Source organism: Temnothorax nylanderi, unplaced genomic scaffold (genome assembly GCF_030848795.1).
Source record: "Temnothorax nylanderi isolate EJ_2023f unplaced genomic scaffold, tnyl_v1.0 TNYL_tig0011_pilon, whole genome shotgun sequence".
Taxonomy (NCBI): Eukaryota; Metazoa; Arthropoda; class Insecta; order Hymenoptera; family Formicidae; genus Temnothorax; species Temnothorax nylanderi.
The window spans coordinates 194,067-222,000 of NW_027249073.1; the positions used below are offsets into that span (position 1 = coordinate 194,067).

At 39.4% G+C, this 27,934-nt stretch overlaps 1 protein-coding gene and 1 long non-coding RNA gene across 3 annotated transcripts in view; one reads left to right on the top strand and one right to left on the bottom strand.

The window, feature by feature from the left end:
* The window catches only part of Vn (membrane-bound neuregulin protein vein), a 326,537-nt gene that overhangs the window by 67,180 nt on the left and 231,423 nt on the right, over positions 1-27,934 (bottom strand). For both annotated transcript variants that reach the window (XR_011717187.1, XM_071697083.1), the window contains exon 4: positions 2,849-2,963. Coding sequence is in view for 1 of the 2 variants with exons in the window: in XM_071697083.1 (XP_071553184.1) it covers positions 2,849-2,963 (115 nt within the window). In the remaining variant the exon portion in view is untranslated. The remainder of the gene's footprint in view (positions 1-2,848; positions 2,964-27,934) is intronic.
* LOC139767631 (uncharacterized) overlaps positions 1-27,934 on the top strand; it is a 289,471-nt gene that overhangs the window by 35,090 nt on the left and 226,447 nt on the right. Inside the window, exons 3-4 of the long non-coding RNA XR_011717189.1 lie at positions 406-860; positions 1,369-1,415. This is a non-coding gene — a long non-coding RNA (uncharacterized lncRNA). The remainder of the gene's footprint in view (positions 1-405; positions 861-1,368; positions 1,416-27,934) is intronic.

Consider the following 27,934-nt stretch of genomic DNA (forward strand, 5'->3'; position numbering starts at 1 on the left):
TCGGCGGTTCAGATTACGGTAAACTGTGATATATCGAATGTTCATTTAATACATGTGCTTCGCGGAATTTATACGGATCCCGAGGCATACCGCGTTCGATTACATTCTTTCGGCTGATCGGTCTCGCTTTTATTAACGTATATCGTCAATTTGACTCGCGTCTCGCGTCGTGTCGCGCGCGGCTTCGGAATTTGCTGTCGTTAGTGTTGTTTTCGGAACACGGATGAAAGGATACGAGCGGAGTAGCGGACCCTAAATCGAGTGACGCCGCGCTGTGTTTAATTAGCGATTACAGTCTCTATTAACGTCGTACGTTTAAACTATTTAATCGTGTTTCGATATTTCGTGGGGCGATCGTGGGGGATAGAGACAGTGTTCATAATCGACGATTTAATTGTGTTGCAGGTTGCAGTTAACCAAAATCGCCTCACGACGCCGACGCAGCAAGTGTAGCGTCCTCGCGACGCCGACGGTTGCTCCTGGCGAGTGAAGTTGGCCGTGCGACTTGCGAAATTCTTTCCGCCATGTTGGCATCTACCTGCGGGGCGCGGGGCATCATGGGCCGACGGCGACGGGCCGGAGCCGGAGCCGGCTGCCGGACGGACGTCGAGCGGATCGTGTAGCTTCGTTCGTAGCTTCTCCGACGTAATTATTCCGTCGCCGTGTACCTAAGTATGAACCGCGTCGCGAGATTAATACCGGGAGTGCCGTGCAAAGTGTCGAAAGTGTCGCGCGATCATAAGTGACGATATTTTCACGCGTGAACGAGTCAAGTGAACGAGTGAGTGATTGCGCCGATGGACATGCGACACCGGAGGGGAGGCCTGGGAGGCATCGGGCGACGGCGGAGCGACCGTGGGGTGAGTAATCGTTATTTGTTTATTGTTTTGCTGTCCTGTGGCGGATTCCGCCACTTTCGAGGTTTAACTCCGGCGTAATTTCGGCCGGAGTTCGATTTCCGGCATATGCGAGAAAAGATTACGTCGCGAACGTCGCGTCCCTCTCTTACTCGTAAAGCCCCTTGCACAATAGGCGATAGCGATAGCGATAGCGACAGCGACAAGGTTGCCGACAAAGCTATACCTTTGTCGGCAACTTTGTCGCTGTCGCTATCGCTATCGCTATCGCCTATTGTGCAAGGGGCTTTATATTACTTGCGCACAATCGCGGATTAATTATTCGAGCGAGTTGATACGGAAATATGCAGCCGCTTGCGGTGGCTGTGATTGTTTCTTACATTTAGTATTTTAAAATCAAATATCCGTTAAAGTATAAACGTTTTAAAATTTAACGGGCGCGATAATTATTTACTTCGAGTATGGATTATATTGAACGCTGCTTTAATGTAAATATGTTTTTATGTTACAGGTCAACGCAGAGTTACGACTTACAACTCCGCTGTTGCGCATCGGCTGGTGAGTTACTTTTTTATTTTGCCGAGGCAATGAATTTGTAAAAATTATATTATAAATGTAGGTTATTACAGTATATTGCAAATGTAAGTTATTACGACATGAATAAAATGTATGTACGAGAAATGAGATATCAGAGGATCACGAACAGTCTTTTTTTTTTAACAATTATTAAACATTTTATCAAAAATTTTATTTAAAATGATAATTAGTGCATATGAATCTTTATTGAATATATTATTTATTCTGTAATAACCTGCAGTTATATTATAGAAAAAAATAAAACAGAGACTTGATGAGATTTGATAAAGTCTCGTCTCGTCTCGTCTCGTCTCGTCTCACTAATTATTCGATATTAAATATCTTTTTAGTTAAATATAAGAATATATATATACAATTTTATTTAATATATTATCTAATAAAATTAAAAATTGATTTCGACATCCGTTACCATTTTTGAAATTAGATTTGCAATTTCCTTTTTATTCTCAATCAATATTTCTTTATTTCCGGTGTGTCTCGATAATTTTATTGAACATAATAAATACATAAATGTCAAACGATCGATTTAGTATCACAATTTGATCCATCTATTTCTCTATTTCTTTTTCATTCCCAGCATCGGACAATTGTACTCGATATGATCCTCGAATTGATGCTGCAACGCTTCCAATTTGTCAATAATTACAAGAACTTATAGTTTCGATAAATTAGAGAAAAAGAAAAAGTGTAAAAGACGATTTCCGATCGCTTACAAGTTAAGGAATATACGAGGTATACGTAGTTTTAGATTAGTTCTGTTATAATCCTTGGCGCGAATAAACAGAAATAAAGTATTATTACATAGGTGCAATTATTAGCCGTAACGTGGTTATTGGCTACTTGGCGTTGTAAGCGTTCAATTGCTGCGATCATGATAAAATGAGTTAAATCCAGTGAGATAAATCTGTGGTAAATTCATAAAACGCATGTTAACACGTTTTATTCGTATTGATGGATTTTGGATGTGCATTTTAGCAGGATTTAATCTATTGCTCAATTTTAATGCTATATAAAAGACTTTATCCCGCTATTTATACCATTTTATATCTGTAAGCATACAGGTTCGCAATGTGCATTTTTCCAGTTTCATTTTCTGTTTTTCTCTAAAAAATATATTTAATCCGAATTTTATTATTTTAAATATATATAGGTTATTTTCATGATTGATGTTTTATTGTTGTAATGTAATGCATTACTTATTCATTTTGAAGAAATCAGTTTTATCTGGCGTGATAATTTTAAAAGAGGTAAATGGCATATTGTTTCAATTTTTAAATAGAATTATAATGGTCAAAAATTTCATTTATATTTCATATTTTTTATAAGAAGCCAGTATGATGTGAAAACTAAGATTCTATGGAAATTGTAATTCGTGAGAATGATATTTTACTTACTTGCATGCTGGTTCACCGACAGTCTCGAAAAATAGGCAGGTACCACCGTTCATGCAAAAATCTCCTGCTATTGGACAGGGCTGCTCCTGCCGCGGCCACGCCGACGCCGCTGTTGCTGTAATCAAAGAGATATATTATTATTACACGTTCATTCTCAAACATTCTCATCATGAAAGGGACGTGCCTAAAAGGCCACAAGTATTTTTTGTGATTATTATTAATAAAAAGTCTGGGGGAATATTTAAGAAATCCAATATCATAAAAGTTACACATGGAAAAGATACATGAATTGCGATAAGCAAAATGTAATAAAGTTCTTTTCGACCTCGGTCGTCTAGAAGACCGAAACTGGCAAGCGGGCGAACTATTGCATTTTACATCGTTTATCTGGCGTAAAAATTTCGGAAGTTACCAGCGTGTCGCGCGCGTATGAACGTGCGAGGAAGAAAATCGTTTTCCCGGTCGAAGCTTTCGTGATCGTATGGCTGCTATGCCGGCATCCCGTAAATGTGCATTAGCGTGATAAAATGAAATATACGCCCGCGCCGCGGCAAAATGGAAAGGAAAAACACGCGGATTAAATGCGATAGCGCATTTAATGAAACCGGAATACGCATCATTGCCACGCGTAATTAACTATACCGTGGACCGTTATGTATCCCGTGTACAATTTTAATGTTCGAAGATTTTCACGTCCGCGTCGCGTACAGACGCGGTCCCCGCTCGCGCACCGATTTAATTATTAATTTAATTACAACAAACATTAATTAAAATATCGTTAAACTGCATTTACTGCAGTGTAACGTGATGCATTTTTGGTGGGCGACGCACAATACGGTGTTATTTCTTGTAATTGCGTAAAACTCTGCAAAATTGCTGGACGCGTGTTGATTACGCAAAATAATGCCGGTGTATCACATAATGAGATTTATCCATTACCGTTCATATTTTAACTAATACGGTCGTTTACATTACCTTTACTATTACCAACGTTTGAATTACTACGTTATCAATGTTGTCATAATTAGGATGGATTAGATTTTTCCAACTATCATTTTTATTCTGTGTTTACAAATTACTGTATTTATTCTTATGACATGATACATTGGTGAGCATACTAATATTTAAAAAAAAATTATAATTTTAAATTGCATAAGCGATGAAAAATCTCTTATGCTGTGAACATAGAAACACTGCTTCTAGTTTTTTTAAATCATTACATAGTTACGAATTAGCGATTATTTATTAGAATCGGCGCTTGAATACATTAATGGAGAAAGACATTTTGTTACTTTATTAATTTAATATGTGTTACCGTTTTTTATTGGATGAAATAGTTTGAAGCGGTGATAAAATAAATGGCAAAGTTGGGCGGGAAAAAGAAATTGCGTCTAAATACACACTTATATAAATTGGGCGTTCAAATAAAATGGGTAGAATGCGCCGTGAATTTTAGCGACAGATATTGGAAACATCCGCGCAGTGAAATCTGTTATCTGGTACGTATCGAGTTTATCCATAGCGACGTGTGAACGCGGAATAAAAGAATTGCATCTGCTTCGGAAGTGCAAGCTGTCGACACAATCGATATCTCCCTTCTCCTTCTCGCCGTTCTACGCCGAGTTGTTGCTTTCGTCGGCACTTTCACCAGGCGTTCTACTCACTCACGCGAGTAAAAACCGCGCGGCGGAATTTTATCCCTCGCACGAGAAAACGATATTCGTATATGATATTCACGAACGGCTCGAGATGTCGTCGTGCATTTTCATGACCATCGCCTTCTCGCCGAATTAATCTTTGGCATGCAAATGCAGCGGTTTGCGGAAAGGCTGGTTTATGAAGATCTTACAACGTCACTTACTTTCCGAAGTTTCCCCGGCCTTTGGCCATCGCGGTTGTCCTTCTTTTCCCTTCTTTTATCGCAAAACCGCAACGTCGGCAACGATCGCTAGACGACGCTGACACGTCGATAGCTGCCATCGTATCGCTTGCTCTGCTTGCGGAGGATAATTTTATTACTTGGAAGAATGGTTCGACTCTCTCTCTCTCTCTCTCTCTCTCTCTCTCTCTCTTTCTCTCTCTCGTAAGATCGTATACCCGGAACTGCTCTATCATACAGCTTCGTGACGCGTTAAATCGAAAGAGAGAGCCTTTGTATAAAAAAAATCTATGATCTAGATTTATTGTCAGGTGGAGAGCAGACTATTAATAAAAATATCTTCGAAAGAAATTTGAGAAATATTTAAACATAAGAAGACAATGTTGCGGCGTTACACTTATCGCATCGTTACAGTTAACTCGATTGACCTCGGTAAAAAGTCCATTTTATAGATTTGGCTTTATCCGTCGGAGACGTCGCGAAAAGAGATCTTACTTTTCTGATTTTCGTAAATCCAGTCCGGCGAAAGTTCGTGAACAACTTCAAACACGCATGCAAGAAGGTATATTCGCTAATTGCAAAAAACTTCCGACTATCCGATAAGCGAATATATTGCATAAAAAATCGCGCGGCAAAACTAAAATTATCATTGAAAGAGATAGAGGTGAATGTTAATACTGGACGTAGAATGTCCAGTTGCGCGCAGAAGGTAGCAGACGAGTTTTCGAGAGCCCCATTATTACGGATTAACAATCCTCCATTCGGTCGATCCCGCATTATCACGCTCGCAGCTGGAATTTCATCCGAAAGCTTCAGAAAGCATCGGACTAACGCTTTTCGCCTCCCCTTCGCGCTTCTGTTCGAGTCTCAGCCTTTTTTCGCTCGCGTTTCTTCTCGTTAACTCGTTAACGAACAGAAGACATTTCGCAGTGAAAGCTCTTACCGGCACCCCGAACCAGATGGTGCACGCGGAAAAGCGTTCCGCTAGGCAAAATTTCAATTTTCTCGTCGCCGATGCGCCACCGTAAATGTGTTCACATACATTTATGCGGGCCAGTATGCTGTTGCATGTAACCCCTCGTGATGTGGTTGGCACCTCGTTATGACTTCTCCTTGTAATGACACTCGCTAATTCCGAATATGAAAAGATAGTTTTGTCGCTGTTTTCGGTATTAGTGGAAGATAAGCTTTTAGAAAAGGCAGCGAATTTTATCCGTGATACAAATATATTTTCGTATAAATTATAAATTTTTAAGATAGAAATTTCCAACTTCTTATTTAAGTTCCTATACATCCTCATTTATAAACAAGTGTAAAAATGGATTTATATAATTTGGGAATTGATCGATCATGTATATAAAATTGTATTGGCATTAATCAGTAACTGTTTCTTGTTAACGTTCAAGCAATTGGGTATCAGGTGTTTTCGCTAATGCATCTTCACCTCGTAACAGACTAGAGTACAATATCAGTAAAGCGTTCGCGTGTAATAGTAGTATATTCATCACCGTCACCAGCACTGAACGTGTTAATCCTTATCTAGGGAATATGAGTTTGTTGAACTTCTAATTAAAATCGCTTTTTGAAATAAATTTTTAAACTTTTCGAAGAACTTTCTTTGAAAAGTAAAGTTTAAAATCATCTTTTCTTCGAAACTCACGTTGCCAATTTATATTTAAAAAGTAAGAAAAGATAGAAAATAAAATGGATAATGATATGATTATAAATTTTGGTGATCGCCGCAAGAGATGATACAGAACGAGATGGACAACGTATCTTGCGATTAATTGCGTGCATGTTTTGTTATTTATTTGTTTTCGATTACGACGTGTGCCTGCCTGCCGATGGAAGCTAACCGCGTGTAAATAAATGATGCCGGAAAATTGAATCGCCAACTGAGTTCGGCGGGCGGTATTTTCCCGCCGGCTCTTCTCTTCCGCGTTCTCTTTCGAGACTGCATCGAGGCGCCGCGCCGGTTCAATTTCCTAACGTCATTAGTCATCGTGGCGAATCCGGGCTATAGTGCATCACCCGCGACATGATCGCGTATTTACACGGGCCTCGGGTTGTCGCGAGTTCGCGCACAGCGCGGAAATAAAACGTCACGATCTGTATGGTGGACAACGGGGGCTGTTTTGTAATTCGTTGCGACCGTTACACCGCGTGGAATTAGTTTGTAAAGACGCGATTTACAAGAACACCGACAACGACAAGCGGGAGGAGAGATTTATATCCCGCGGAAAAAGCGGGGACGTGGGGGATCGAAACTGCCGCGGGTATCGATTCGAAGCGATAACATGCAGCTATTTGAATTCGCTCGACACCGCTTGAAATTCAATGAAAATTCACCAGCGATAAAACTTCTTGACGCTATTATACATAGACGACGATGGTTCATCAACCTCGCAATTGCGCTGTTTCACCGAATGCGACATGGCCCTTTCTATCTCTTTCGATCTCGCAGGATTTCGTATTCATGCGCCGTGCGTTCTCTCCGCGAGAATATAGTCTTAGATAGGTTCTCGTCCCTAGAAATCTATCGATTTTTACTTTACGGCCTATAGTAGTTCTTAATTTCTAAATAAAATAAATACAATTGTGTAGATTTGCAATTATAATCTTTCTATACACAACACATGATAACATTTACTGTTCAAGTTTAGATAGACTCGGTAAATCTTTCTTAATGTCCAACGATGATACACATTCCCGTAAAAATTGCTATTGCGTATTGACTGGGATGCGAGCATGTCCACATGCTTTCAAGTTCGTCATTTCGATAGTTCCTGTTTTTCGTGAATTTTCGACTGAGCGAAAATGTTTCATCGAGACGCCGCGCCGGATCGTCACTGCTGCCGCACTGGTTGCGCCAACAAAAGCACGGAAAACGGTTTCAATTCGGAGTGCGCCTGATGCATGCGGACGGCGTATTGTTTGGACACTATTATCGCTGTTACATCCATCGGTTTTTCCAGTTACATGCCGGCAGATGATCGAGAGGATCTGTCTCGTGACATAGAAAATCTCACAGTTCCAAAGATAGACAGATAGCCACGCGCTCATATTGCAAAATTTATTAATTAACTGCTATATATCTTAGAGGATTTTAAATAAATTTTAAAAGCCACCCTGTTCTTTTTGTTTTAAAATTTTACTTATGAATCAAATTTACAATCAAAATTGATCTTATCGAATATTAATCTAAAAGGCAATAATCGTTAAAACAATAACCACTTTGTTTATACAATGTAATTTATTTTGTAGTTGAGACTTTTTAACGCAGCTTTTAATTTGAAATTTTAAGCGTTTATCAAGTTTGCTTTGCAGCATTTAAATATATGATCCTGTAAACATGTGTACGCGTCTCTGGTGCATGCGAACAAATATTTGTCTAATTAATGAAGTCGAGAATGCAATTAATTATTACATGTCATGTATTAATTCTGCACACAAAATCATTAATGTACAAGCTTAATGTTAGCTTATTGGCTTAAAGCGTTGATCTAATTTTTAATATTTCGTCTTTAACTACCGATCTATAGTTGATTTAAAAGTTGATAAAGAAGTCAATTTAAAAGTTGATTTAGGAATTGACCAGAAAGGAAATGGGTTTTCGGCAATAAAGCATGGCTCTTTCAAAAGCGACCGTTTCAGACATTTCGCGATAAATTCAATTTTTATCGAATTAGAACTATTAAATTGAATGAAATAGTTTAAGAATTGCAACGCATCACAAAGATGGCTTACTTATCGAAAACTCAAGCGTAAATTTATTTCAAGAGTCGTTCTCGTTCGGAACGAGGTCGATCGAGCTATCTGGTTGCAACGCAAAGAAAGCGCGATGGGAAAATGGGAAAAGCCGCCACGTATGACGACGACGACGAGAAGCCGCGTTGCGAAAGAAAAGAATAAACCACGACATGTTTGTTCGTCGCTAAAAGGCGTTAAAAGTCCTGTATACGCGTGACGACGTCGAAGCGAAACAAGCGTAAACGGAAACATAAGCGTTCTAGATTCCTTCTGAAGCCGCTTTTGAGGACACGTCCTTCGTACATACATCCGGTGAGAACTCCTCGACGTCGGAATTATATACGCCGCGGTCTAAAAGAGACATCAGTTATGAAACGGAACACGCGGGAGAAATAGAACATGAATGCCTGAATAGAGAGCGGCAAGTGCGTTCGACTACGAAAAAAACGGTTACGAAACAAACGGAGACTTCAGTCTTAAACGTACAATCGCGTGCGCGTTTTATGTCTGCGCACGAGTTTGCTTATTCATCACCGAAACACCGCTTCTCATCGCGGCCATGCGATGAAGAAACAGAATTCACCGGACGCGGAATGCTCCACGCAAGAACGCGGCATTGTCTCGGAAGCGCTTCGGAAAAAAAACGCGATATGGCACGGCACGAATTTTCGTTCGTTACGCCGTGAATCTCGTCGTGCATTCAAAAAGGTGAAAAATTAACAAAAGCATTCGTCATTACTCTCTTTCTAACGGTGAGCTTCGTATACAGGAAATAAGATAGAATATATAGGTATAAAGGATGTCTCCATCAAAGATCACACAATAAAATAATTCCTATTTAAATAATTCATCGAAAAATCGCTTCGATTCTTTATTGCTCCGCATCATTTTCAATTGTAAAGCAATCAAATTACTATTTTTATTAATATAAGAGCATTTTAGTCCGTTTTTAATTAATTAATTAGTATATTTCTAAGAATAAACAACATTTTTATTCTAACTTCTTATCAAGAAATAAATTTATCTTGAATTTTCCTCATTTTACATCTCTTTAGGCATACGCGACTGTGCATGTACAGAATTTGTAACGTTTTTAGGACAGACGGCGAACGCTTGCAAACATAGGCTTGTATTCGATGCAATGCAAATTTCGCGGTGCTATTAGTGCAGGTTGTCAGTTAGGTAATTATTACGCGCGCATTGTAATTTCAAATAGGATTGTACGGCAGCGTCGTAAATTTCGGCAATCATTAAGAGTCGATTCAGAATGGGTACTCGATTCTAGAACGCTGATGAACCCTAGTTACTAATTACTCATTTCGGTTTTCAAAACCGTCGACAAAAATGATAGTTATCATCGCCCTATTCGAATACAAATACGGATAACACGATTTTATATTTCACTTTTAAAGCTGCCTTGTTGAAACAGTAGAATATAATTTGACTGGTGAAAAATTGCAATTTATCGAGTATACTCGAGCACGAAATTAAAGTCAACACGCGTTTGCGACTAAACGAAATATAAAATTCGCAATAACGCGTAAATCAATTTGGATTGGTGCCATTAATCTTATATATTTATTGGACAGTATTTAATCTTCCGCACAGTATACTGATGAAATCCAATAATGTGTGAATGTACCCAGGTGTGTGTAATGTATCCAGGATCTACCAGTGGATCATTAAACTTTTAACGACTGCGACTACGTCACTTTATTCTAAGCGACCGCGTGATATTAACTAACTTTGATCGTTCCGTTACATGCATCTTCATTTAAATCCAGTATCTTCGTTTAAATGTTTCATTTTAAGTCAAAAGTAACAGTCGAGTTAAATATCGTTCGCTATTAAATGCCGCTTGCGTAAGAGATACGACGAGGATACGCCAAGTAAAGTCCGTTTTATATTCAATATGTTCAAAAAGCATTATTTATCCGACCCGAAATAAAGCAGTATATCATCTGTCTATAGCGCAACATTTGGCGAACCTGTGAGATTTCGTTTCTCCCTTACGACCCCCTCCCCCTCCCCGTCGCGGCGATAAAATAAAAGCGGACGATAAATCGCGAGGTAGATTGAAGGACTATGAACTGGACGACGACGGAGAGAGTCTGTGTTGGCGTTCCGCGCGCGAGCGCGTGTGTCGACCGACGAAATTTCCTCGTTTTTCCCTTAATACTCTTTTTTCCTTGCCGGCCATGCACGTTCATCCCCCTTCGCGAGCCGACGCCGACGTATCGACGCCCGGGCCGACAATCGATCATACGTCGACGTTCGTCACGCGATTCTACCGCCAGCCGAAAACTATCGCGGTCATTAATCTGCCTGGCCCCTGTCGGCCCCTCGATGCCGTTGTCGATCGAAGGATAGGAATTGTCTCCGGCTCTCTAGCCGGTACCTTAGTCCCAGGTATTTCGACCTTACTCTCGTAAAAATCGCATACGTTCGCCGCCGTCATTAATCCGACGTGATCCCGTCGGTCATTTATACATGAACCGAGTTAATCGACCGATTTTACGGCTCTCCTTCCTAGTTTGTTCTCTTTTTTTTTTTTAAATAAAATTCCACGGACGGCTGGTGATTAATCCCTATTGTAATTCGTCAATCGAAGCGCGTATTTATTCGCTTCGCACGTCATAATTGAAAATAGTTGATATGAATTTTTCACCCGATTATATTTACAAATGTAAGAGAATGTATGTGTTTGACAAATATAGTAACGTTTAAATTTTATAAATCATCGATATTTTTACGATGTTGGACGTTACTGACAATGAGTATTGATAATCGATACGACTTACGAGTATAAAGTTACCTAAGTATTGATTTTTGTGATAGTAGTCTCATTAATAATACTAACAAAAGATGGTGATAATAATATTGACAATAAATGTATTCATGTAAATTAGTATATTAATTCTGAAGTATTTTAAATATATTAATGAGACGTATAACTATTACGGAAGCACGCAGATTGTTATAGAATTATTTTCTATCAAATATTATTAACATTTTTACATGTTAACAATTTTGCTCAATATTCTTTCTAGATATCGATAATCCGGTCGATAGTTAAGATGAAATATTACGGAGAATGCTCGGTATTTTTAATACATCCACGGCTATTCTCAGTCGGTTGGTATGAATTTTTTATCCGATCTTCTAGGAATACAAGCGAACAGGGACGTCTGGACTCGCGCCGCAGTAGTGCTGCCCGAGACTGATCAGACATTCAGGTTCCGTTCTTCGTAGCGCGCAGCAGGCTTTTAATATTTAACCCATGATACTTCGCGCGAATAGCTACATGATACCAACTTGACATATCGTGCCATTCATATCATATACGTTCCGATATAAAATGGAAACGGAAAAATTGGTACTGTTTACATATGCAAAAGTGTGGATAACCAGTGTCCCAGCAGAATCAGATTATTTCCAGAAATATGTTTGTAAAATTTCATTATAATTCATAACGTAATTCGCAAATTATCGGGCGATGACGAATGTTTCTAATGATCTAAAGATATCTCTATATAACGATGATCGAATGATTTTTTACATAATAAATATATTATTTTTTAAATATTATTTTTATATTATTATGCTTTATAGCAATTTCAAGTTTATACGATGTAATAACAAAGTTTATTAAATAACTTTAATCGTAGTTAGTAAAAGATCATGTAAAGCGTTTGCACAAATCGAAGTCTCAGTCAGCTGCGGGGAAGAAAATTAGTTTTGCGAAACTTCTTCAAAATTAGTTTTTATTTTCAAGCAGTAGTAAAAAGTTGAAAATATTACTTTTGGGTTGTGTCGTATTGCGCGAGAGACCATTGCAGCATTGCCGCGTTAAATGTTTGAGTTCTCCACGACGGGATCTCACGAGCAAACACGAATAAACAAGCTTTGAAAAAACAACTCTATCGTAAAACACTAAGTAAACCTTCGAATGGGGCCATCAAAAATCTCACCTGCAATCCGATTTGAGAAATATTAAAAACATTGCATCGTTCCATACCTATATATGTATAAACGAGTATTGCTCATTATTGTTGGTAAAATTCTTGCTAAGTAAAAAACTTTTATTGGATTTTAAACTCTCAGTGCAGAGAAATTTAAAAAAACTCACTTTTATTTATTCAACAAGTTAATTAATTTTCTAAGTAGATTTTAAACAAAGATTAAGCAAAAATTAAGTTTAAATTATTAAAAATGGCGATTCGGTATTTCTATTTTTTTTTATTATGTATAAGTATTGTTTATTTATTATATTTATTACATAATGATATCTCTCTATCATAAACTATTCTCGCTAAACTATTCTCAATGTTCAAAGAACAAGATCCGAAAGCCCCGATTTTCCATATTCCTCAAAAATCTTGTAGACATTAGAGAGATAATTTTCTAACGGAACAATTAGGGACGTTCGCGAAAAAACTAAATGCTCGTTCAGGTCAATCGCCGGATGATTGTCGTCTGCTCTCAATAACGCCGCAATAACGACGATGCCGCGCTCCGACGAGCCGAAAATTGCGATTTAATTGAGTATCAGCGGTCGCCGAAAAAGAGCCCGCGCGATATAGGACAGTTCGTTATGGAATTAAATACTTCCGGCCGAAAGGCTGACAGCCAAGAGGGGGACCGAGGGGTTTTTCGCTCGCATAAAAGGCTAAACTCTCCCTGCACGCCGGTAGTTTTTCGCCGGTAACGGATCGCTGATAATGGTACGGGTCGAGTTTATCGAACCGTCGCACCGGGTGTGATTAAATTAAATTTTTTTTATCCTTTTTTGTTCTCTCTCTCTGCTGCCTCTTAGCCTGCCGAAGCGAGATTAGTAATAACAAAGTATGCGCACGTATTTCGTGAGCGGTCCGCGAGCCTCCACTCGTCACGAGCGCCAGCTTAGAACATATTACGGTCATGCAACCGTCTTGTTCGGGAAAGGATAAGGAAAAGAGGTATACCTCGTTGGTGTTTTGCCGGTGAAAATGTAATTTTTTTTTAATTAAACCGTCGGCGTCGGTGGGCGCGCTGATTTGCTTTACGACGTTTTCGGTGGAAGACGAATGACCGATCGCGATGCACGAAACTCAGTCTAATAATGTTTGTTGCACGATATCCTTAACCGAGATGTATATTCACGTGGTATGACAAAATCAACACGTTTTCTTTCTTGAAGGCATCAGCAAATAGTAATGCGCTCATCGAATTGTCATTTTGCAAGAGTAGCTTTGCACCGTAATGATTTTAACTTTAATTTTAATATATGTGTGAAGAAATTCATTATAATTTTATACATTATTTTCATTGACATTGAATAATTTCGGTCGATTTCAAAAGAAATGATTATAAAACACATTTTCTTAGAGTAAATTCTAAGAATAAAGTTTATAATTAATCTCGATAGTTTCTCACTTTTTGCGTCTTCATCAAAAATCGAAAGTATAGTTTACATAAAACCTCATCGTTTCGGCACAGGCCTTCTCTTCAACGAAGTATTCAAAACTAGTAAAGTAGATGCGCTGCGTGAGGCGATACACATATTGTATTATAGATGAGAGGAGCGTCGTGTGTAGGCGGATGTATATACACACAGCCGCGCCTCGGTTAAGCGAGTATGGAAACGCATTCTCGTGCGGTAACTTGGAGAACGGCACCTGGGGGCACAATCTTCCTTTTGCGTTACGTCGCGGCGTCATGCTGGAGCAATCCGACCGCGCAAAAAGACTGAACAACGGCCACTGCCGCCATTGCGACTGCAACATGTCGCAACTGCGCCCCGCTTGATTCGTTTTCGTTTCCTCCTGGTCGAGTCGTTACATACAAGAATGAACGAAACGATGTACAACATCTCGGATAAGATATATGTTTACTCTTCAAATGCGAGGAAGACGCCAGCTTTTCAACCTCTGATTTTAGTGAAGACGTTCTTGTGATAACAAATGGTCCTTTTTTTATTTCGAACAGAAATGTAATAAAATGTCAACATTTATTCGGTATTAGATAATATAAAGATCAATATTATTGCATATCTGTTTTTAAAATATCGGGTATTCGAGTGGGATTTTGAGCAAGGGTGTTTAAACTTAATCGTGCGAAATACTCGACGATGACGTTCGAAGCTCAATCGAGCGCTCGAAATGTTTCATGTAATTTTTCGACGATAAGTGGCATAACGCGACGCCACGAGAAATCCGCGGCATAAAAGCGGATTTCTCTTGAACGCACGAGAGAGCGAAACATTCGCCTTGATTGGATCGTTATACATACGATTCGATAACGCTTTCCTACCGTTTTCAGCAGATTACGACGAGCGCGTTCACAAATCCGAAATCAAATCAAAGAAATATTCGTTGAAAAAAACCGAAACAAAGCGGTAGTGGTGCGTTATTCGGAGCCCAATACGACCGATTTGGGCTGTTAAAAGGTTTGAACATCGTAGGATAGCTCATCGAGTCGAATAGAGCTGGTTTTACACTTAGATATATTTGCGGATCGCGAAATCGATTATAATTACTTAAAACATCCATAAAAGTAGTTGTTTCCTATTAATTTTGCTCTTCGAATGTGATATCGAATTATCTCATCCGTGACGACGACGTTAGTATATAAATATGACGCGGATTAAATATATGTATGTACAAGCACTTCTGATTCACAATATTCTGTGTTAGCGGAGGTTTCATTCATTTATAAAATTTATTCGCTTCAGAGAGATCAAAGACTAAATATTCCACTTCGAAAAAATTAAATTTAAAATGTTACAAGAAGCATATAAAAATTTATCCACTTTTGATCAAATTAAAAAAAAAATTATTATTTTGTGAGAACTTCTAATAGAGACTAAAAATTACAATATATTATAATTATAATTATAATTATAATATGTAACTCAGACACTCGGTTCGCGCGATTGAAAAGGTTAAATTCAACACTCTCCGCGTAACAAAGTTTAAATTGTTTGTTCGTTTAAATTGTTTTTACACTGTTTTGAAGTTTGTTGTTAATATCGACGAGTACCTTTATGCCTCTATGTGTGACGCTCGTTTGACACGACGTGACGCCAAAGAGAGTTTATTAGCTTCTAACTAATATCAGACGCGATCTGTTTCATATTAACCCACAGCAACGTTGTCGAAATTTGTCGGGCTGAATAGCCGATAGAGCTTCAATCAGATCGATAACGAGAGTAACGAAGTTATTTCCGGCGGTCGCTTGCGACACATTGAATTATGCAGAAGGTGAGAGGGTGTGAAACGTCTCGGTACATTTTTAGACAGCCACGAGTGCTTTGTACATGGTTGCAGGCATTATCCGATAATGAATCCGCACTCGAGAATTGTATTCTGAAACGTAGCGCTCGAAAACATCCTAAATCGAAGTATCCTAAAATCTGTATACAAATATTACACATATATACGTCCACATATAAACTCCGATATGGACAACTTGCTGTTATCTATCTGCCGTGTGTGCATGCTGCTCATTTAGCTTCCATGGACATTTCTCAGTCCTTTGTTCCGCGGGCATATATTATAAATGATAAAGGACTTAACTCGGTACTCATTACGGGCACGTTGAAATAATCTCGACCGCATCGTTTTTATCTTCTCTCTCTCTCTCTCTCTCTCTCTCTCTCTCTCTCTCTCTCTCTCTCTCTCTCTCTCTCTCTCTCTCTCTCTCTCTCTCTCTCTCTCTCTCTCTCTCTCGCTCGCTCGCTCGTTCTCTCCTCCCTCTTGTCGGAAGCCACCGGCGACATTTTCGCGTCGGGTATCGCCGCTGGTCGTTATTCACCGGCGTTAAACAGCGAAAATTTCAACAAAGCCCCACTCGCGCCGTTATTTCTCCTCTCTCCCACCTCCCACCCTCATGCGAAATACAATGAATATCCGAGCGTGTTCGTCCGGACTCGCGGCGATCAGAGACCCACATGGAAGTTCCGCAGAACTTTTAATCCATCCCATTCTCGACCGAGAGAGAGAGAGAGAGAGAGAGAGAGAGAGATAGGTCGTGTCGCGAATCCGCGATACTGCACAGAAGTGCCTCCCTCTCCTCTTCGCAGGAAGGTATTTCGCGTATAAATCGCTTAATCTCTTAAAAATACGATCTGACTTGCGCGTAGCGCACTCCACAGTACATTGCACACGACGTAACCACTCGATAGTGTGCATTGTGAAAATCCATGGCTGCGTGCCATATTGATAAAAACATCAGTGCCCAAAAAATCCAGCGCCATGTCTTTTTTTTTTTTGGACGGTTATCAAACGTCATTGAAGTGAAGGGTGATAATGAAAATTATGAATAAATAAAAACGAATATTTCGTGAAATGTTGCAGCAAGGATATTCTCGCGAAGAGCGCGAACCGCGAAAATAATTGTGAGCACGTTTAAAAAAATTCGCGGGAGCGCTTACGCGTACACTGCAATGCAATCGTGATCGTTGCACAACGCGCTCAATTTTTGCGATAACACACTAAATCCGCAGTATCTCGTCTAAACCAGCAGCGGTTAGCCAACTAACGAGCGGTCGAGTAATGTCAAAACATTAATTGTGTCTAGTGGTTCACCGAAACCGAAACGTCGATTTGCGGCGCGAATCATCGCTAGTTAAACACCGCGGAACTCCAAGACAAGTGCGATGTATTCACCAATGGATACACTCGTTTTCACGTTGTATGAATTAAATAATCGGTATCGCGATTAACTTTTAAATAGAATTCGCTGCGCACTATTTCCAATCTAGCAGTTTAAACTGTTTCAGCTCTTCAATGCGTTTTATTCAATTTTTAATCCATCTAAAAATTGCGAATAATACAACTTCAATTTCAGATCAAATCTGTATGCGTGGTATGATGGCTATTTTATATATTTAAGTAAAATTATTTCTCTCTTGCCTTTTTTAAAATATGTATTTATGTAATACTTTTAGTTCATTTCTTTTTCGATAAAACATCAAATACAAATTGATTGAAGAACTCATTTAAAAAGAAAAAATATAATATCTCTGATTATAATATTTTTTATAAAGAAATAATAGCTTGAGAAATAATAATCCATCTCATTACAGGTGTCTTAAAAATGTCTTTTCCTTAATTATGGAAAATATAATCAGAGTAATATATTCTTTAATAATATAGAGATCAAATAAAATAGATTTTAGAGAACGAAACAGTTAAGTAGGGCAGAATGCACATTCGGGAATTAATTGCGTTCGTAACTTGTCCATTGAATTATATCGCGGTAGTTACGCGTGTCAACGTCGCGCGCACTCACACAAACAGACACGGGAGATTCGATTTCGCGTATTGTTACGCCGAGTTGTCCCATTTGCGTTCAGCGAAATATCGAATTTCGATTGCGCGTGTATCTTCCTTTATTGGCCATCACCGGTTCGCGAGTGACGTCCGTCTCTCTTCGCTACGAGCAATCGAACGTGATTTTGCCCGATGGGAGAAAAATATTTGGCATAAGAGATGATGGCTCGACACAGATACCGCGTTCCGTAACGCGTAACGCGATATTTCGGATATTTGAGAAGTTTACAGTCAATTTTTATTTAACAAAAATATCGACAAAAGTTTTTTTTTTACACGTGGTCAATCGAAATCTCCGATATTTTTACGAAAGGAAAATGTTTTCGAATTTTTCGCGACATTTCCCTGTGAAACATTGCCCGTACGTATACCGGAATGCTCTCCCGTACGCGAGTAAGGTCGCAGCTTAATACCGCGGCTGTGTCGGTCTGTGCTTTAATTCGTTTAATGGACACGTCCTTGCACGCACAGCTACTCCAGCCGGTCGAACGGGCGTGCGTGAAGTTGGCGAGAGTGCGCGAGCGATGCGGTGTAAAAAATAGTGGAAAATGAATTTTTGTCAAATAAACGTGTCGGAATATTTTGTTATCGCGGATGACGCACGGTACGATAAAAAACAAAAAAAAAGGGAGGGGGGAAAAAGGAAAAAGCAAACCTGATCCTGGCGCGCGCCATGGAACGCGTGCGACTCTATAAAATATTCGCTCGGGAGCATTTATTTGGAGATTTCTCTGCACGATGCATTTGTGCGTGCGCGTAACACGCACTTGCGTGCATGTGCGTACTCGCGACTTGAAGCAATTTTTTTCCGGTTGTATATTTTTTCTGCGGCGCTTTGTGCGCAACAATCCTGTAACATTTAGCATAATAGCCGAGCGCGCGCGACGTTGACTGACGCATCGGTCGTTGCCTTAAAGCGTTGTAATCGCGGCACGAATTGTTTACAGTTGGAATAGCGTGACTCTCTGAGATGTGAGTGAATTAACGCCGTTCCCTTTGTAAAGTCGAAAAGGTAAAGCGAGAGCGGAATAATCCGTTGTTACGTGACCGTGCGCGGATTCGCCGCGGCGGGCAAAAGTCACCGCTAACTCGGGGTCGAAAGAGAGCTGTGCGAGATAAAAATCCAGGACTGACTCGGGAATGGTTGCGGGGGACGGGAAGGGGCAAAGAGGGGTCGGAATCGCGCGGAATCTTCTGGTACCGGTCCAGGTCTGGAGGAATGAAATTGTGAAGTTTCAAAGCACCCTCGAAGCTTTAAGCACCGGCGAGGTTCTCCACACTGCGCTTTACCGAGCGGAATTCCCCACCCCTTCTATTCCTCCGCCTCCTCCTCCACCTCCTCCTGCTTTTCTCCGCGCTCGTCCTTCTAGAGGCTGTAGTTCTTTCCTCCCGGAAGAGGACGTACGTTTCCTTCCTTTGTTCGGTGCGGATTCCACCTCGGCGGGGAGGAAAAAAAGAGGAGGTAAATTGAATAGATCTCCCAAGTCGTACAAGAAGTGCAGACCGGGCAGACGGAGCAAAGCTTGGACACACGTTAAAGATAAGCGAGAGTTGAGAGAAAAAGAGAAAGAGGGAGAGAGAGAACGGGTTACATTTTTCAACGCTGGATACACTTTTAAAAAACCTTCGTTAAGAGAAACGTCGGGGTCGTTCAGGAATTTCTTCATTTTCTTGCGCGACGAAGGACTTCGTAATGACGCGGCCGCGTTATTTCTCGCGAGTTTCTCGAGAGACCTGGAATACTTCGCATATACGTATGCACAACTATGACGTTTCACATTTCCTTCGGGCCTTATTTACGTGTCAACAATACAAGGTAAAGCTTCCGACGTTTGTGGTGTGTAAATGCATGCCTCGCGCAAAGAATGACTCTCTAGGTTGTCGGAAGTAACGTGAACGGTGCATTTCCTGAGTTTTATCATCGCGTGCGAATTGGTCGAGGTTGAGGCGGGAGCGAATCGAGATAGACGAACGGTTTGTAATGTGATAGTTACCGCCTGCCTCTCGTATACCGTATACCATGTCCCAAGACGAAAAACGTAATAAGCTCGCGGATCGTTAGGGCGGATCCCGCGTTCCATGTGTGTTTTTCTCGAATGAGAACCGCCACGGTGACGCGCATGAAAATTTTACTACGTTGGCGTTGCCTAGAAGAAATGGTCGGCGAGCGGTTGTCGTGCAGCCGGAATTTTTCTTCGCGTCTGCAAGTTTACATCGCAGCATTCTGCGTTCCTTTTTCGATGTACGAGGCGCAAGGGGGGGAGCGAGGCGGTCATTAAATCTTTATAGAGAAGCGTATATCGCGTGCTCTCGTCCGACGGGGTTGCAGATAAGATCGGCGTTCACCTCGGACGTTACTTGCGAGTCTTCCGCTTCTTCTTGACTCCGCTAGAACGCGGGCAACCAGTAAGTATTTTCACAAAGACGATTTTCGCTACTGGAAGAGTAACGACAAAGAATTTCAAAGGAAAAAGTTTTCACTCCTCGTGGAAAAGGTCCAGCCTTCTGTGTGCAGCTGCAAGTTTGTGGCACCTCTCTCTTTTTGTCTTTGTCTCTCTCTCTCTCTCTCTCTCTCTCTCTCTCTCTCTCTCTCTCTCTCTCTCTCTCTCTCTCTGTCTCTCTCTACCTGAATACGTGCAAAAAACGTAACATTTCATCATCTCATATCAAGACGAATTATTTTCTGACATCTGCAATTTCGCATTTCATTGTTTATTTCATTGTTGACGAGTTTTCGTTTAATAGATCCTGTCGGTGCGGGGCAGGTCTTCGCGTCTCGTCCCGTAAGATTTCCCGGGAATACATTTCGCGAAAGCAATCTTTGTAAACCGAAGAATTTCCGAACCGCTTTGCGCACCGGAAAATAAAAAAATATATTCCGTCATTACTTTTATTTCAGTGAAAATATTCGTCGGTATGATGTAACACGCGTCGCTCGCATAAATATGTGTACCTATTCAGTTTAGTTTTAATCTCGAAAAAATATTCCATGTAACAACGTTTACGTATCCGGAAAAATGGAGACTGCATCGACAGTATTTTCCCGAATAATTTTTAAACACAATACGTTATGTTATTTTGTGCAGAAGAGATATTTTATCCTTGAGAATTAGAGAAAAGCTGATGCGTCGCGCGCGATTTTGAAAATAAATGATAAATAAACTATTATTTATAAATTCGTAAATTCATTTTCAAAAATGTTTGTTTGCACAGCAGAATCAATAGCAGAGTTAACAACGATCTATATAAGTGCCATCAGTAATGAAAATTTATGACATCTATCAAATACAATGAATATTATTTCTATAATTTTTTTTTCATATAAATAAATAATACTAAAAAGTAAGAAGAATTATTTCATTAATTTTTCAGATAATTTCTATTATTGATATGTATGTTTCTTTTTACGTCAAAAATTTAAATATTTTTAACATTGAAGAGAAGGAAGATTCGTATTTATAATTGTTACAGAAACCTCGTATGAAGAAATATTATATATTAATAAAATATTTAAAATAAAGTCGCATATTTTAAGACACAGACGATTTAACAGATCAACTGATTGTGAGAGTGTATTCAGCTAATCATGAAAAGTGGAATGATTACTGTCATAAAATCTGATATTTTTTAATATTGTATGACTGTTATAAAATATTCCGCAATATTACATACGCGATGAGAAATTAAAACAAAACCGTACACCAGATAGTCTCGCGACTACGAAATATTTAATAACATTATTTATCAAATAAGCATTAAATTTACTATCGCTGATATAATGCTTTATTTTGAAAAAAAAAAAAGTAATTTTCAACAAGTATCTTATGGAATTAATACAAGAAAATTATCATCCAGAGTATTTACAAAAATATTGAAGGATAGTACTTTATAATTCTTAATTTTAATACTTCAAAATCTATTATCTATTATTATTCATTAAGTTAGTTTCTATAAATAAGTAATAGGGTAAACTCGGGTAAGATGGCCAACCTATGTTCTTTCAATCTATCTCGCCATGAAACATTGAATGAACATGGATTGGCCATCTTTCCTGTATGGCCATCTTACCCGACTTTACCGCCCTAATTCTTTTTTCAAGTCACCTCCAAAGAAAGTATTAAATATTTAAAAAACATTACCATAGATATATAATATATAAAATCTTTTTTCAAAAATAGGTTGTTAAATAAAACGAGAAATAAAACTTTGGCTGTGTCTTAAGATTCCATCAGAATTTCTTAATTAAACCGTGATTGCAAATATAATGCAATAAATATCAAATTAATTCTCAAGATGTATTTATTAAATTGTATTGTGTCTCAAAATTGATTTTAGCTCAGTTCTTCATAAAAAAAGTCGATTTTAAATACAGAGTTTGAAGATGCGATATATTAGAATCGCGTTTCCCGTGTTTTTGGGAATTTTATTGCTAAAACAAACGAGGCGAACGCGGGATATGAGATTTGCGCGCGTGAGCGTAAAAGCCACTGTCTGTCTATTTGAGATGCTAAATGGAGTCAATTCGCTTTGGATTATTTTCCGGACGCCTTGTGCCTGCGTGCGCGACCAACCAACCGACCGTATCGCGCAAGTGGGCAAGATTCAATAAGACCAGGTGGATATTGCTGACCCGAACTTACGTTGTCGAGCGTTTCTGAGCGGAATTCGAAATTCGCCCTCACGGGGCGATACGAGCCCCTCCGGCTTCTCTCGTCGCTTCTTTTTCCCCCTATCGTGCTATTTCTCACGAAGCGTGCTTAGTTTTTTCTTTCGGCCGCGCACGCTGTCCGTGAAAAGTGAGAGACAGCTTCGACAGTCGAAGAAAATGCACGATATTTTATTCCTCGCGAATAGAAAGACCCGGATATTAGCAACGTTATATTGTAAAACGCAGAACGTAACGCATCGCTGCCGAAATAATTTATAGTTGAGTCGAATGTTGGTTTTCTTGCCTGCCTCTTTTTAATATTCACAATTATTAATGCATTACATTAATACATAGACAAAAAATAATGAAAAGCTAATGTAGTCGTTTTTAGGCGTGTTACTTTATCTATTTTTTTTTCTCTGTCTATTTTCCGTCTGTCCATTCTGTAATTACATGTGGGATTTTAGTTTGTGAAGATATGGTGAAAGGGAGTTCATTACTTTCCGCAAAAAGCAAATAAGTTTTCGTATTATACGCGTACGGTAACTCTGGTATTTCATTCTGCAAGTAAAAGAGCGTTTTGTGTTGAGTCGACCACTATATTCTGGCGCGAAATCATGGAAGTGCGTAAAAGGTCAGCGGCTGTGTCCAGCGTATCGCTAATTTTACCGTTGCTTTTTGTTGCCGATTACATCGAATCCTACGGCATGTGAAATTCTCCACAAACGCATCTCGCGAAAAAGCTACGGTACATTCATTATCCGAAGGAAAAGCTGGGTGGTAGAGAGGGGTGAGAATGTAACAAATACTCAGACTCAACAACGAAATCACTGACGTTCACCAACGTTCACCAACGTTCGTGACCTTTAGCATCGACCGGTTCGCTCGCGGCTTGTTGAGATCTATGCGGGGCGCGCGGAATGATGAATCGGAAAACGAAGTTAAGTACCGACATTGTGTGAGGAATTAAATAAATCAAAAAGTTTGCCCTCCCTCGCGAATCCCTCGCTGTTCTTCAATCGCTCGCCGTCTGCTGCGAATCGGAGGTTTCGTTAATAAGCAACGATTGATCCCTCCCGCCCTCGCTTTCCGCCTTTGCAGAAATTTCAGTCGGACTCGACCGCGCTATCTCGTTGGAGAATCTCGATGATGAAATTTTCGTTGGCTGTGTGCGTCGAGAAATTACGATCTCTTTCCTTTGCGAGAATGGCGTTCTTACTTCTTTTTTTGGAATTTCTTTTTCATCTTGAAATCTCCATCGCGAGTCTTCCATTCATTCTCTTCGTATCTCGCCGACATTTTAATTACGGTTTTGAAAAATATACGGCGAGGAGCAATAGCTGCGTTTATAGTATTTTGCTGGATTAATAATGAGCTCAAAATAAATAAGAAAGAGAAAGAAAGAAAGGAGATCACTACATTTTTTTCATGAAAAATGAGATAATATTATTTACTAATTTCTAAAAAAGCATTTGAGTAATATTAAGATGGCACTATTTCCACTTTCATGAATAAAAGAAGAAAAAGATTTCAAATTTACATATATATGATTCTTTAAAGATAAGGAATTTAAGAAAGTACGAAAAAGTTAAATATTACAGTAGGAAGTAAAACAATGATTCAATTCCAACTCCTATTTTGTCCTAATACTTCACGTGGACAGGGGATTTTCTAAAAACACATATAACACATGGAATTTATTTGAAGAGGATTGGTTCGGTCATTATATTTGAATTAACGTTGACAGGGAATTTTATTTCCAAATTCACGAGATTTGCTCTAACGGAAGAGTAAGATTTTGAAGTTGGTTCCGCATTGCAGAACTGCATCCAATTATCACGAATCCGCCGAAATTACAGTTATCCTGTTCTCGGTAAAGCAGTCCATTTTCCTTTGTGAGAGGATCTCACCTCAGACACTTCGGAATTGAATATTTGTCGGGGGCTAATGAACCGGGAGTGCAGTCATTGGTAATTTACGCGCGGCGCACGGTGCAGGCGCAATCGTAGGAGGCGGATGTGCAACGTGATATGTATATACGTATATACTATTCTGCGGCAGTTCTCTGATGACGACGGCGGCTGCCGCACGCTTTCTCGCGCGGCAAACAGACCCTATCCTATCTATTCATCGGGTCGGCTCCATTGTCGAGATTCTGGGCCGCAGGAAATTCTCGCGCGCGGCGAACGGTGCGGCGGCTGGTCGCTCTCTCTCTTGCAGACTAAATTGCACGTAGGCGTGTAAACGTTCCTTGTACCCTGCACCGTATGCCGCAGTATCGTCGATCGACGCACCACCGCCGTGTGTATATGCCATTGAATTTTGTCATCGTATATCGTATCGATGTATGACGTGTGTGTGTGTGTGTGTGTGTGTGTGTGTGTGTGTGTGTGTGTGTGTGTGTGTGTGTATGCACGCGGTTGCGGTGAAATATAATAAAATAATATTTTCACGCGCGCTCTTCTCTCGATGTCGCAATATCGCCGCTACGTGCACACATATCGCAATAGATAAACGGAATTAACTCTCAACATACACGAGTTTCCTTCTTGTATCCGTATTCCGTAACTATACTTAAAACGAAAAGTTCATGGAGTTAGATACAATCAGCCATGTGAATAGAGAATAAATATTATAAATATAAAGATATAAAATATGAGTATTATAACGTGAAGAGATAAAGACAGAGAGAGCTCTTCCTCGTTAATAGATAATGTTCGTTTGTAGATGTATTACAGGTCCTAAGCGCAATCTGAAAAGCATACCCCCTAATACACGAAATTGCTACCATTGTTGTACATCTGAGAGCTTCGACAGAAATTATATGCTCGACGGGCTCGCAGGACAGTTTGTAACTAGCAGGAGTTTGTATCGTGAGAATGCACAAATCCCTCTTGCCCCTCTGGGTAACAACATGAGTGTTCTCGTAGATTGTGTCGCATCGTTGACAAGGCGATGCCTTGTAATACTCATTGGGAATATCTTATAGAGATTATGAACAGTTGCTCCCGATATTGTCCCTAATATGATTTATAATTGATATAATCGATTAACTCTCATTAATCATATTATAGATTATAACAAATTATAAAATATAGCATGTTTCGCATAATTACGTAAAATATTAACAAACATGCTTCTCATGCTTAACGCTTAATAAATGCATTTGTGATATGCATAGTTCGTGCATAATTCGCGCGTGAAATGATGGAACGTCTTACTCCGCTTCCATGACGCATGAAGATCGTTACACTTTGCAATTTGTTACACTTAACACTTGCTACGTACGCTTACTTTTACGCGGGTGAGCGCATTGAGTTCTCTCTGCTCTATATTGCTTTCAATCATACGTTTCCACGCGGGACACATTTCTCTATGTCGCTCTCTCACTCCGTCTCTCTATCCGTGGAGACAATGTGCCCAAGATACCTTGAAGATCGGTCGCACGATCTGTCTGTGTATTCCCTTCGCGCTCAGGTAACCGTGCATAACCTCGCCTGCTGCTGTAGTCGCCTGAGTCGCCTCTCGCAACTCGCAACTCGCGTGAGTCACGTGCAAGTAGTATAGCAATAGCGCGCGCGCTACGCTCGGTCTGTCCGCCGCGTCCTTTTCCACTTCGGTCCAGCTTGTTTATTCAGCACGCCCAGACGGGCATAGAATTGCGCGTCACAGTCCCTGGCTTTACTTTCCAGTTTGATGCATTCTCTTTGCAAAACAACGAAGCTACGAACGGCAACTGTTTTCTACGTTGCTTGAGACTTGTGCCTGATGCTGAACGGCTTCTTCATCTTTTTCACGACCAACACCGACACACGGCATGAAAGTTAAAAATCGAGATATGTTTTTACTTAACTCAAAGAGGAGCTGTATATCAGTTGTAATAATATTTTCTAATTTCTAAATTCGCATTTAATGTTTTATATTAAAAATTATTTTTAATTGGTATTTAGGTTACAAGACACCCCGGAAAATTTGAAAGGTTTGATCCGAAAAATTTGGATTTCGAGATCAAAAGATATCGAGATATTTAAAGACAAAAAACGCCATATTTCAAAATTAAAAAAAAATGAAAAAATGTAATTTAAATATATACAATAAATATTTTCCTATATTTTCCTGAGATGGAATGTTATTCAGAAAATTATTTCAAAATTTTAATTTTTGATGCTTGCACCTCGGCTTGCACTTTGTATCGAATCTCTAAAGAGTAAGGCTAACGATAAATGTCCTGGAATTCATTACTGAAAGAATGCGATAGTTCTAGGAATAGCGGGCGGTATTAAAAGTTTCGGTGCGCTTGCCAGCCGGGAACTGGGGCTGAATCGGTTCATGGAACGTTGCTTAAGCGATTCCATCGATCCTCTTAATTAATTCCGCAAGAACAGTGAGTCGTATATCCGTGACATAAGTCCCTCGACCTTCTGGCACACTACTATGCAGCTCTCTCCTTCTCTCTTCTCTCTTTCGCGCGCGCGCGCGCGCGCGAGACACAATAGCACGAAAGACAAGGCAGCAACGGAGACTATCGCTCTTCTCTCACAGCATCCGCGCGAAACTCGCCGACACAACGAAGAAGAGCTTACCTTCCTGCCGTAATTGCTTCCATCTCGTCATTCTGCTTCGTGCCCCGTTGGTCTGGCTCTCCTAATTGTCTCTGTTTTTCCTCTCTGCACCTTCGAGAGAGCGAGAGAATATTAAATGCGCTCGGCGTGAGGTGTCCATCGTTCTCGTCCTGCGCGCCTTGTCGAGATCTCTCGAATTATTTTCGGTCGTCCTTATCATTAACGCGAGCGGCCGACACCGTAATCTTTCTTAACTACTGCGTATTTTATTAATTTAAAGTGTTTGAAATTGCCCGTTTATACTTCTTGAGAGTATTTCTTGTATCTCTCTTGATACTTGCAAATTTCTTTTTTTTTCTGAAATATCTCCCCTCTTAGTCCATTCAAATATTCAGACCTATTGTTTATACATGATCGAAATAGAACTAGATAATAGAATCATAATGTTGTTTATTAGTCATCATTTGTTGTATTTACTGTTACTGCTGTATTTGTCGTGTCGTACATTTCTTAACATTGTAAACATAAATGTACACTTTTAATTATTTGTTTTATTATATTTTTTTAGTTTGCAGCATAAATATTAATAATGTATAATAATTATGTTGTTATAAACTGATCTTTTTTGCGGTAAAATACAAAAGGGTTTTAAAAATTTTTAAATATTTTCTGAAAATTATACTTGCGTATATCTTACATATTTTCCAAATTAATTTATAATGTTTCTACAAAAAAATGAAATTAAATACAATAGGAAACATATTTGTGTTGCTCTTTGCATTATTCATTCACAAAATATTCATTTAGTATAAATGCATGTAAATAAACATGATATGCAGTTTTATATATAGAACACGCGGCCAAAATAAAAAATATGAATGTAATAGTAGATGGGATTGTGTTCCAGTAATATGAAACAAGAGTTAATTACGA